The sequence below is a fragment of the Myotis brandtii genome, unplaced genomic scaffold (assembly GCF_000412655.1).
Source record: "Myotis brandtii unplaced genomic scaffold, ASM41265v1 scaffold274, whole genome shotgun sequence".
Classification (NCBI taxonomy): Eukaryota; Metazoa; Chordata; class Mammalia; order Chiroptera; family Vespertilionidae; genus Myotis; species Myotis brandtii.
Genome location: NW_005360425.1, coordinates 1,078,971 through 1,092,256, shown reverse-complemented (window position 1 = coordinate 1,092,256; position 13,286 = coordinate 1,078,971). Strand labels below are relative to the sequence as shown.

At 42.5% G+C, this 13,286-nt stretch overlaps 1 protein-coding gene across 3 annotated transcripts in view; it reads left to right on the top strand.

Annotated features, from left to right (window-relative positions):
- Nucleotides 1-10,559: 10,559 nt before the first annotated feature.
- Nucleotides 10,560-13,286, top strand: part of ZMYM6 (zinc finger, MYM-type 6) — a 40,909-nt gene continuing 38,182 nt past the window's right edge. The window contains exons 1-2 of one of the 3 annotated variants that reach the window (XM_005868555.2): nt 10,560-10,651; nt 11,773-11,938. In XM_005868555.2, coding sequence (XP_005868617.1) covers nt 11,846-11,938 — 93 coding nt within the window. In that variant the 5' untranslated portion in view covers nt 10,560-10,651; nt 11,773-11,845. The other 2 variants (XM_014541511.1, XM_005868556.2) reach the window with 2 other exon arrangements.

The window sequence follows — 13,286 nt, the reverse complement described above, 5'->3', positions numbered from 1 at the left end:
GGGACCTTAACCCTTGCGGCCTCATCGAGATGGCAGCCAAGTCTGGACCCCGAAAGGCTCAGGCAGCGTGTGTTGACCCAGACAAGAGCTCAGGCGGGGCCATTAGATTTCCTGAGTTTGAGAGACGACTCTATTGGCGACTTTTTTTTAAATCCCCATTTCTTCATCTTTGAAATGAGGATAATTATACTGCCTACCTCATGGGCTTGTGAAGATTAGGAAGGAATGTTAGTCAAGTGCCGGGTGCAGACTAAATTCCCAGTAAAAGGAATTATTCGCAGAGAGAGAGGGGGCGGTTCAGGCTTCTTTTGTTTTGGGGAGCTCTGAGTATTTTAAAAATTAAAATAATTCCAAAACAGCGTGGCAAAAATTATGGTAGATTTTACTTTTTAAAAATGTATCTTTATTGTTGAAAGTATTATAAATGTGCCCCGTTTTCCTCTATTGACCCCCTTCACTGCACTGTTGTCTGTGTCCAGGGATTATGCATATACTAGAGGCCCAGTGCACCACATTCTGGCACAGGTAGGGTCCCTAGCGGCTGCCAGCTGCCTGCTGGGGCCTGCCTGCCTTCCTTCCTTCCTTCCTTCCTTCCTTCCTTCCTTCCTTCCGTGTCGCCCCCTGGTGGTCAGAGCCTGTCATAGTGAGCAATTGAACTCCGGTTGGTCTAACTCCCGAGGGGACACTTTGTATATTAGGCTTTTATATATATATAGATGCCAAAAGTTCTCCCCCCTTCCCTCTGAGATGCCTCATTATTTGCCGTGCTTCCATGTCTCTCTATTTTGTTCGTCAGTTTATTTTGTTGATTAGATTCCACACATAAGTGAGATTATGGTAGATTTTAAATGCTATTTAAGGAGTTAAACACCATCAATACATAAAAAAAGTATAGGATCAAAAAATGTGCTATTCCTTAAGTCATAATAGGACTATACAATATATAAAGTTGAGTGGATTTATTGCAATCCTGTCTTTGACCATACTATTTGAGTTATTATGAAGTCTAAATATGAGGCCCCTTGTGAATGGGATGTCCACGCCAAAAGGGCCTCCTGATCCCTGCTGCTGTAGTCCCTAAACATCTTCTGCAGTTAATTAACCTCAAATTCAGACCCTTTGGTGATGTTGAATACAGTTAGTCCTCAATATCATTGATAGGTTCAGCAACTTTAAGTGAAATGAAGTATAATGAACTCAATTTTACCTTAGGCTAATTGGCACAAACAAGTGTTAAGTTCCTAAGGCCTCATCAACTTTTAATTAAATGTTATTCAAGGACCTGCTGTATTAGACTGGTAACTGAAGTTAATTTCTCCAACAGCTATTCTTACCTTCATAATATGTTATATAGAAATTAGGTATAACATTTTGTTATCTGTTCTCTGTTCTCTTTTCTTGTCCTCTTTTGGCTAATTTGAACACCTTTTTAGTATTTGGTTTTAATTTATTGTGTTTATGACCATATCTCTTTGTATATTATTTTTAGTGGTTGTTCTAGGGATTACAATAAACATAAGTAACTTTTCATAGTTCCCTTAGAATCAAAATTTGGCCACTTCAAGTGGAATTTTTACCCTCATATAAGTCCCTTTTTCTTCCCTACCTTTTATGTTATAGTTGTCATATATATTAGAACCATAAAATTCTAACAGTTTTTGCTATAAACTATCAAATATTTTAAAAAGAACTCAAGAGGAGCCTTAGCTGGTTTGGCTCAGTGGATAGAGCATCGGCCTGCGGACTGAAGGGTCCCAGGTTTGATTCCGGTCAAGGGCACATGCCCCGGTTGTGGGCTAGATCCCCAGTAGGGGATAATTCTCTCTCATCATTGATGTTTCTATCTCTCTCTCCCTCTCCCTCTAAAATTAATACAATATTTTTTTAAAAAGAACTCAAGAGGAGAATAGTTTATTATGTTTACCCAGATATTTACCATTTCTGCCCTTGATGCTCCAGGTTCCTTCAGGTATCATTTGCCTTCTATCTGATGAACTTCATTTAGTAAATCTTTTAGAGCAGGTCTTTTGGCAAAAAATTATTTTGGTTTTCCTCTTCTAACAATGTCTTTATTTTACCTCCATTCCTGAAGGATATTTTTACTGGATGTAGAAGTATATTTCCTGGTGTTTTTTGGGTGGGAAATCCCAGCAAGGTGCTGACTCCATCAAATGACCTTCACTGACCTAACCACAATACCTGGGAGATCGAGTAGTGCCTTCCAACTCTGAAGTCTAAGATTGTGGGAGAGCATGAGGCTGGTCCCAGAAAGGTACAGCACACAGGAAACTGCCTATCTAAATGTCTTGTCATGGTCAAGGTTGCCCAAGGCCACTCAGGATAATGTCCCAATCTAATTAACCCCCAATTCCTTCTATCCCTTCCATGTACATGGACACCTATATTTAGTTATTTAAGTCACAAACAAAATCAATGATTCTCTCTCATCATTGATGTTTCTATCTCTCTCTCCCTTTCTGAAACCAATAAAAAACAAAAAGTCCTAGCTGGTTTGGCTCAGTTGGATAGAGCATTGGACTGTGGACTGAAGGGTCCCAGATTCAATTCTGGTCAAGGGCACATGCCCAGGTTGCGGGCTTGATCCCCAGCAGGGGGCATGCAGGAGGCAGCTATTTATGATTCTCATCATTAATGTATCTCTCTCCCTCTCCCTTCCTCTCTGAAATCAATTTTAAAAAAAAGTTACAAATAACAGAAACACCTGCCTGTATATACATGCTGCTATGAATGTTTATCTTCATATATTCTTTGCAGATAAACATGTTAAAACATAAATGCATCATTAAATAAATACTCACTAGCCCCAATTTATAAATACTGCTTCACTCTAATTAAAACTTCTTCCATTACCCCCAGGCCCAGGTAAAAGCTATGGAGTTCCTTCTTCTTGGGATTGGCCAGGTAGTCCCAAGACAGCAAAAGGTATAGAGAAGGTTGGGCCTGTCTGTGATGGATGGAGAAACTAAATAATTAAATTCATAATCACTCCCAAGTCAGCCAGGCCAATACAGCTGGAGGGGACTCTGAAGCCCAGACCGATATCTAGAGGTAGAGGTGGTGATGCTTGGGCAGGGAAGCACAGTCAGAACCCTCTGGACCAGGGATGAACACTGATAGGCACTCAGGCAGGTAAACAGAGAGAGAGAGAGGCAGACAGACAGACATGCCTTTCCAGTACTACAGACTCTCTCTTTCCAAAAGAATTGGAACAGCTTTGGAAAGAAAGTCAAAGGGTGAGAAGAGGACCTGGGGTCCTCCCACCCTCCCCAGAGCCCTTCTTGCTCCCCCATGGAAAATGTCCTGGGCATATGTGAGTGGTAAAAAGGACTCACAGACTGCCTGGAACCTTGGCTTTCTTCAGCCATAGGATGAACCTTGGCCTCCTGGAATCTCCACTACTTCTCACTCATGACAGCCCATTTCCTGGCATGGGACAGAATGGCAGGACATGATCCCTTCACACATGTCCCTGTGCTTCCTTCAAAGAGCAAAACAATGAAAAATATTTGGGAGTAGTATTAACAGAACTAAATCCTGATTAAAAATATTTTCTTCCTAAAACTCAATTGAACTGACAATAAAGGAATAAAAAGGATATATACGAAAGACAAAAAGAATGGGAAAGGAGATAATTAAAGAACTGAAGAGTTCACCACATGTTAGAGGACTGGAAACTTATGGAAGAGTGGTAACTTACATGAGGAGGAAACTACTGTGTACCTGCAGAGGTGAGGTATCCCTAGAATGAAGTCAACCCACTCCATTGAACTCCAGAAAGGCTCAGGATGCAGAAGCATCAGGTTATCTCAGATGGTATGTGGTGGCATACGAATTGGTAGAAACTCTTAACTTAGAACAGTTAGATTCCCCAGAACCTTCCCCAGCATCTATTGCAGCCAGCCAATTACCCACCATGTTTCTCCTGCTCATAGTAATTCACTACCTGGGCATCTGTTGTTAGATTCTCAAACTCCAAAGACAGGGATGTTTTTTGTTTTGTTCTATGGGAATGATTTAATAATCCATTTAAATTTTAAAAAATTTATTGATTTTAGAAAGAGAGAGGTAGGGGGAGGGACAGAAAGATAGATTTGTTTTCCCTCTTATTTATGCATTCATTGGTTGATTCTTGTATGTGCCCTGACTACGGATTGAAGCCACAACCTTGGCATGTTGGGATGACACTCTAACCAACTGAGCTAACCAGCCAGGGACAAATGTCACATTTTAAGTTTTTGTTATGGCAATACTCCACTTTTAGATAACAATTCTATAAGTTATATATTGCTAAGTAACAAAGCACTCCAAAATTACTGGCTTACAACAAGAACCATTTATTTATTCATTCTTCTACAATTTGGGCTCAGTTGGGCAATTCTGTTGATCTTGTGTGGGCTCACTCATGAGGCTGGAGTCATCTAACAACCTGGAGGGTCTAAGATGGTTCCACTTGTGTGAATGGGGCCTTGGTGTTGGCCATGGGGTTTACTTTCTGTATGTAATTTTTCATCACTCAGCAGTTTAACCCATTTAACCTTGACATGGTGGTGGGAATGTTTCATGAAAGTAAAAAGAGAAGCTGCAAGGACTATTGAGGCCTTTGCTTGGGAATTCACATGATATCACATCTGTCACATTCTAGTAGTTAAAATAATTCAAAGGCCAACCCAGAAACAATGGGTAGAGAAATAGAATTTCTCATTTGATGGGTGGAGTTACAAAGAAATGACCATATGTAATCCTCGACAGGTAATTGCAAAAATTCTAAAGCAAATAAAGGGGTGGGCAATAGCAGGTTTACAGTGTGAGTACATAAAATAGAGTTTATTCTTGTATTATTATTTATTTATTTATCTTTGTATTATTATTAACCTAATTTTGCCCACCCCTGTACAGTGAGGCCTTGACTTACAAGTTTAATTCGTTCCGAGACCGAGCTCGTTCAGGAGCTCGTTAACTCAAATTACTCTGTCAACTCAATGCAAAAAATTGGCTGAAAGACAGCTGGTATCTCAAAAAACTCGTTAGTCAGGACACTTGTAAGTCAAGGCTCCACTGTATAATATTTAATGATTTTATGTTGAAAACAATAACCTAAAGAAGATATAGTTGCCAAATCACCATTTCCATTTAACATATTACTAGAAGTTTAAGCCAATGCAATAAGATAAGAAAATGAAATAAAAGTTACATGCTTGGAAAGGAAGGGATAAATTTGTTATTATTCTCTATATACTTGAAACCTTTAAAAATTATAAAATATATGGATAAAATTTTATATATATATATATATATATACACACACATACACACACACACACACACACACGCACACTAGAGGTCTGGCGCACAAATTCATGCATGGGTGGAGTCCCTCAGCCTGGTTGGTGACCAAGGCCGTTTAGGGCTGCCGGCCAGGGGGAGGAACTGCTGGAGGTTGGTTGGCTGTGGGAGGTTGGCTGTGGAAATGCACTGACTACCAGGGGGATGCTCCTGCATTGAGCATCTGCCCCCGGGTGGTCAGTGCATGTCATAGCGACTGGTCGTTTGGTTGACTGGTCTTAACGGTTGCTTATGCTTTTATATATATAGATATCTATAATAATAAAAAGGTAATATGCTAATTAGACCGGATGGCTTCTGGACATTATTCTGGACATCCTTCCTGACGAAGCCGGGGCTGGAGGGAAGCCAGCCTGGGTCCCGGGTGCCGGAGGGAAGCCGGTGCCGGCAGCCAGGGGAAGAAAGGCCTACTCTTGCACGGATTTTTATGCATATGGCTAAACTATTAGTATTAATAAGTGAACTTAGCAAGAGTGCTAGGTTCAAGCCCAGCCGGCATGGCTCAGTGGTTGGGTGTTGACCTATGAACCATGAGATCATGGTTCGATTTCCAGTCAGGGCACATGCCCAGGTGCGGGCTCAATCCCCAGTAGGGGATATGTTGAAGGCAGCTGATCAATGATTCTCTCTCATCAATGATGTTTCTCATCGTTGATCTCTCTCTCCTCCCTTCCTCTCTGAAATCAATAAAAAAATATATTTTTTAAAAAGAGTTCTGGCTTTAAGACCAATATACAAAGGATAATTGTAATTCTATATTTATACTGAAAATAACTAATAAAAATTAAATTTTACCATTTAAAAATACCATAAAATATCAAAGATCTAAAATAAGCCTAAAAAAGATGTGCGATCCCTACACTTAAAAAATTATAAAACATTAAGAGAAATTACAGACACATTAAATGGAGAGGTATACTCTATATAATGCTATCTTAGTTTCCTAGGCCTGCTGTAACAAAGTGCTACAAACAGAAATTTATTGTCTCACAGTTCTGGAGGCTAGACGTTCACAATCAAGGTATCAGTGGAGCCTTAGTCTTTCTGAAATCTGTATGGGAGAATCCTTCCTTGCCTCTTTTAGCTTCTGGTGTTTATTACCAATCCTTGGAATTCCTTGGCTTGAGGCTGCAGCACTTCAATCTGTGCCTCGATTGTCGCCTGGTGTTCTCCCACCATATGTCTGTCTCTATATCTCCTCTTTTTATAAGGACATGTCATATTGCATTAAGGGCCAACCTTACACCCATATGACCTCATCTTAACTAATTACACCTGCAACAACCCTATCCTATATAATAAAAGCCTAATATGCAAATTGTCCCCTTGGGTGGTTGTTCGACCAGGAGACGGGAGGAAAGTTCGACCGCTTGCTATGATGTGTGCTGACCACCAGGAAACAGGCCCGGAACATGGCGGGTGTCAGCAATGCGTTGCAACCTCTTGCTGGCTACCTGGGGGCGGGGGTGACGGGGACGGAGGTGCAGTGAGAATGCGGGATGTCTCCCGAGCTTGCTCTCACTCCTCCTGCTACCCTCCCCTGGGATTCGAGGGCTCGCTCACTGGGGAAGGTGAGAATGCGGGGTGTCTGCCAAACTCACTCTCACTCACCCTGCTACCCTCCCCCGGGATGCCAGGGCTTGCGCACCGGGGAAGCCCCCACGCTCAGGTGCTGGGCACCTGTGAGGAGCCTGCCCCGTGCCCATGTGGCCTCTTCCGGGTGAGCTGGGCTGTGGCCGCTGGGACCGCAGGAGCCGATCGGGTGCCCCGTGTGTTTGTGTAGGACCCGGTCTATGAGGCCGGCTAGGAGAGAGTGTGCTGCCCACCCAGCGTCCCTGTGGTGCCACTGGGTGGCCCAGAGGCCCACGCTATGCCCCAGCCTGTGGCATCTGGCTGCGTTCACCACATCTCCACATGGGGACTCTGGCGCTGTGACTCAGGCATATGGGGGTACGGGGGGGCCTGGGGGCCCAGGTGCTGCCCAGGGCCCAAAGGTCAGCTGGGACCTGCCCTTCCACGCCAGACACTCATGCTTCAATCACTGGCCAGGCCTAGGGACCACACCGTGCACAGATATTGTGCACCAGGCCTCCAGTTTCCAAATAAAGCCACATTCTCAGGATTAGGACTGCAACATATCTTTTTGGAGGACATGATTCAACACAATGAATAACAAATGCTAATTCTCCAAAACATGTCTACAGCTTTAGTGCATACTAAACAAAATCCTAGCTGCTTCTGAAGTTTATAAGGAAAGTTTTGTTGCATTTGGCAAGTTGATGCTAAAATTTATATGAATATTCAAAGAACCAAGAAAAGCCAAGATAATCTTGAAGAACATAATGGGAAGGAAAACTTTTTCTATCAGATAACAAGATTTATTATAAAGCTGTCATAGAAATGAAGACAGTGTAATATTTCTGCAAAGAGAGACAAAAGGAATAGATGACACAGTCCTGAAACAAATCCACACCTTTATAGACAACTATATATGCAAAGGCGACAATACAAAGCAGTAGGGAAAAGATAGACTTTTCAAAAATAGCACTAAGTCAGATTAACATTCATATGGAAAAAATGAAATTTGACTTACCTCACACCATACACAAAAACCAACTTTAGGTTGTAGATCTAAATAAGAAAGACAAAGTAATAACAGTTCCAGAAATTAGTAAGAACCTTTGGTAGGAAAATATTTTTGAACAGATACAAGAAGCACTGAGCATAAAGGTCTTTTATGTTCATCAAAAGACACCAATAGCCATGGCCTATGTTGCTCAGTGGTTGGAGCGTCAGCCTGAGCACCGGTTCCCGTCAAGGGCATGTACCTGGGTTGCAGGTTCAATCCCTAGTGGGGGGCACATGCGGGCAGCAGGCAAGCAATTGATGTGCCTCTCTCACATGGATGTTTAGCTCTCTCTCTCTCTCCCCCTTCCCCCTCCATCCCTTCCATTCTCTCTGAAAATCAATGGGAAAAAATATCCTCAGGTGAGGATTAACAACAACAACAAATGACACCAATAATAGACCCTGGCCAGGTAGTTCAGTTGGTTAGAGCATTGCTCAGATAAGGTTGTAGGTTCCATGCCCAGTCAGGGAACAATGAATGCATAAATAAGTGAAACAATAAATTGATGTTTCTTTCTCTCTCCCTCTCTCTCTAAAATCAACAAATAAAATTTAAAAAGACACAAATAATAAAGTGGAAAGGCTGTCCACTGAGTGGGAGAAGATAATGGCAATACATATGTATATTCAACAAAGGACTCATATGCAGAATACATATCGTAAGAAATTGGCAGATAATCCAATACAAAAATAGGTCTGAGACTTGAATAGGCACTTCATAAAAGAAGATATCCAGATATTAAAAAAACATGAAAATGTCCCTAGCTGGTTTGGCTCAGTGGAGAGAGCATTGGCCTGTGGACTGAAGGGTCCCAGGTTCGATTCCAATCAAGGGCACATGCCCGGGTTGCGGGCTGGATCCCCAGTACAGGGCATGTAGGAGGCAGCCAATCAAGGATTCTCCTTCATCATTGATGTTTCTCTCTCTCTCTTTCTCTCCCTTTCTCTCTGAAATAAATAAAAATATATTTAAAAAGCAACAACATGAAAATGGACTCAACCTCATTTGTAATCTGGAAAATTCAAATTAAACCCATAATCAAATACCACTATACCCCCACCAGAATGATTAAAATTAAAAAGATGTACTGGTACAGTAGTAGTGATTGGCCAGGATGTGGGGCAACTGGAACTCTCATACATGGCTGGTGAAGTGCAAACTGAAACCACTACTTTCTTTTTCTCTTTTTTGTTTTTAATTGTTTTATTGATTAAGTTATTACATATGTGTCCTTATCCCCACATTACCCCCCATCCCCCCCATTCATGCCCTCACCCCCCTGTTGTCTGTGTCCATTGGTTAGGCTTATATGCATGCATACAAGTCCTTATCCCCACCCTCCCCTACCTTCCCTCTGAGGTTTGATGGTCTGATTGATGCTTCTCTGTCTCTGGATCTGTTTTTTGTTCATCAGTTTATGTTGTTCATTGTATTCCACAAATGAGTGAGATCATGTGATATTTATCTTTGTCTGACTGGCTTATTTCACTTAGCATAATGCTCTCCAGTTCCATCCAGGCTGTTGCAAATGGCAAGAACTTCTTTTTTACTGCCATGTAGTAGAGCAGCTAGGTTGGGCTTCTAGTGCACCAAAGCGTTGCAGGCTTGACCCCGCTAGGGGGCGTGTGGGAGGCGGCCCATCACATGAGTGTTTATCTCCTGCTCCCTTCCTCTCTAAAAAATCAATAAAAGCCGAAACCGGTTTGGCTCAGTGGATAGAGCCTCAGCCTGCGGACTGAAAGGTCCCAGGTTCGATTCTGGTCAAGGGCATGTCCTGGGTTGCGGTTGTGGGCACATCCCCAGTAGGAGATGTGCAGGAGGCAGCTAATCGATGTTTCTCTCTCATCGATGTTTCTAACTCTCTATCTCTCTCCCTTCCTCTCTGTAAAAAATCAATAAAATATATTTTAATAAATCAATGAAAGATCTTTTAAAAAAACTGTTTGACATTATCCAGTTAAGTTATACAAATACATAACAAGCAATTTCGCTGCTAAGTATAAAATTACCATATGTGCATATGTGCCACAAAATACAGGAATATTCACAGCAACATTATTCCTAATAGCCAAAAATTGGAGACTCGTCAAATGTCCATCAATAGGAGGTTAAATTGTAGCATATTTCTAAAATGGAATACAACACAGCAGTCCAAATGAACGAACGAGACAGCCTCACAAATCATAGATGTATCTCCAAAACAATGTTGAATTAAAACATACCAAATCTTGACTTTGTACAACTTAATTTCTTCATTTACACCTCCCAGATAAAAATTTGTACCTCTTGGGGTTGTGGTGAGGACTAAGGAATGACGCATGTCCAGCAAGCTCTTGGCTTAACAAATATTAGTTATTATTTATTATTATGTTCTCCTAAGAGGCCGTTTCTGGAAATGAGCGTCAGAGAATGGTGCAGCGCACTTACTGCGTCCTCTAACGCCCCCTAACCCTCTCCCCCCAGTCCCTTCCTCTACCTTTTCACAATTGGGTCTCGGTCTCTTTAAGAAGACAGCCATCCCTGAGGTAAGAGGAATGCTGGGAAGAGCCTCTAAGCTCAGGACTAGAGCATGATGGGAAAAGGGCGTGCCGAGACCAGGGAAGCACACGCCCGCTAGTCCGCCTGTGGGATCGCCTTGGGTCACGCGGAAGAATTCCTGTAAGAGAAAATAATTCTCGTCCTGGCGCGGGTTTCTCGGGTCCTATTCCTGCTTCTCCGGCCGGTGCTCCCCGGCAGTAGAGTGGCGCCCCGAAAGTGAGCGCGTCTGGTGGTGGCTGGAGGGACTGCGCGGGGAGGGGTCACACCATGTGATGGGGCGGGAACCGAGCGGGGGCGGTGCCGGCGGGCTGCGCGGCTGACGCGGGGCGGGCTTCGCCGCGGGGAATGACACGCTCCTGCGGGACGCGTTCGCTCCCGCCGATTCCGAGTTGGGACTCGCGTGGGAAGTACTGGTGGGGACGAGAGTTTCGGAGCGAGTACGATGCTCGGAGGAGAGACGAGCGCGCTTAGATGGGTAATATTGTGGCAAGGAGACCGAAGTTCTCACTTGTTCTTGAGCTCGGGCTTTTAAACCAGTGGCCCATTGCAAGCCTGGCTTGACCACCAGGAGAAAGACACGTTGTGGAGGTACCTTTTGCTGCAGGCTTGCTGCATCCTGTTTAGTACATTTCCTAATAGGTCTAGGAGAAGTAAAGGCGCTGCATGGTTAATAAAATTTTTTGTTTGCGGGCTGGGGAAGGGGAATCAGAGCTCAGAGGGTCTCACTCCTAGGCATCGCAACCCTGGAGACCTTGAAAAGTGCATCGTAGTCCAAGGAGTGGGGCCCTTATGGAGGCCTCGAGTAAAGGCTGAGTTAGCGGCGGGGGAGGGGAGCTCAAGGGGCCCCACTTTCAGACATAAAAGCTGAGGTGGGTCTCCAAGTCCTAATTCTCATGGAGCTAGAAACTGTTTGAGCCCTTTCCCTTCGTCACTTCTTCCCATGTCTTGGTCTGCAGGTCTAATACCCTCTGTAACTTTCAAAATATAAAAGACCAGAGTGCTTGTCTTTAAAGATATGAGGGAAGTGGGAGCTATTGCCAGAAGATTGTTGTCTCACGGGAAGGTAGCAACTAAAGGAGAAGGCAGGAAGAAAGGAGAATAGAGTTAGTCATGGCCCCAGGAAAGTTTGTTTTTCAGATGCTCAAATCTAAAGCCTTGTGATCAACACAAAACGTTTAATATAAACATGAAAAAAAAAAAAAAGATTAACCTGAGTACCAATCCTTTATGTTGTGTTTTAGGAGCAAAACTATCTATTACCAAGAAGAAATATATTAGTTTAAACTGGAGAATTCCTTTACATAAATAATTAGAATGAAAGAACCTTTGGATGGTGTATGTGGCAGAGCAATGGCTCCACAGCAGGGACTTCCAGACACAATTAAAGAGGAACCTGACAATGTTCAAGTAAGCATTTAATTTCACTTAATTTTTTTTTAAAATTCCTTCTTTTCTATCTGGTGAATTCAAATTTTTAGTTAGGCAATTTCTAGCTTGTACATTAAAATGACCCAAACTGATTTTTTTCTCCTCATTGGATGAGTAAATCAGTTTTTCTGATCTTTGAATGAAAAAAGACCTTGGTATCCATATGATGTTTCGTTTTGTAAAAAGAAAGTAGTATGTGTTACCATTTTTCCATGCTTGGAGTACCTTTTTTAAAAAAATTCTCTTGTATCTGATAAAAGTTTGCTTTTATTCTCTAACTATTGTGGTCTATTCTATGCTAGGGGATCCAGGAAGTGATCAAAGTCACCGTAGCCCCTTCCCTCATAGAGCTTATAGGTTAGTAGGGGAGACAGACATTACACAAATAATTGCTCAAATAACATCTATAATTGTAAACTATGACAAGTGCTCTGGAAGAAAAGCATAAAATAGGGAATCTGACCTAGATTTGGTTGGGGGCAGAGGCTGACTAGGAAAGGCTGCCCAGAGGGAAGGATTTGTGAGCTGAATTATGAAGAATGAATAGACTACGCAAAAGCATGGAGAGTGTTCCAGACAGAGGGATCTGCATATAGGAAAACCCTGAGTTGGAAAGAGGCATGGTTCTTTTGAAGAACTACAAGACATTCCAGAAACGAGGTTTAACTATAGAGTAAAAGAATGACCCCTCTTCCGTCCTCCCACCGGTGTGGCTCAGTGGTTGAGTGGTGACCCATGAACCAGGAGGTCACAGTTTGATTCCTGGTCAGGGCACACACCTGGGTTGTGGGCTCAATCCCCAATAGGGGGCGTGCAGTGTAGTGATGACATTGTACTCTATAGATCTGATGACATTAGTCCCTTTAAAGACCGTCTCGTATGATAAAGCATAAACTTTTTAGTGTGACATGCAAACTATCAGTATTTAGGCCTTTGTTTCCCTCTTCAGTATCATCACTCATTCTCATTTTTCTAATCTCTGCTCCTGCACACTATTTGCATTTCACTCAAAGTATATTCTGTTGAGTTTTGTTTCCTTGACTGCACAGTTCATTTCTTCTGCCTGCGGTATCCTAAACTAGATAGCTTGGCAAAAATTTTCTCCACTTTTAAGACATAGTTTAACTGTCACTTAGGGGTGAAATTAATCTTTTTTTTCTTTCTATTGCATAGTGCTTTTTATTTTCTTGTTAGTCCTCACCAGAGGATATTTTTTCCATTAACTTTTAGAGAGAGTGGAAGGGAGGGGGAGAGAGAGGGAGAAACATCCATGTGAGAGAGAGATATTGTCGATGTGAGAGAGGTATATGCCTTTTTTTTTTTTTTT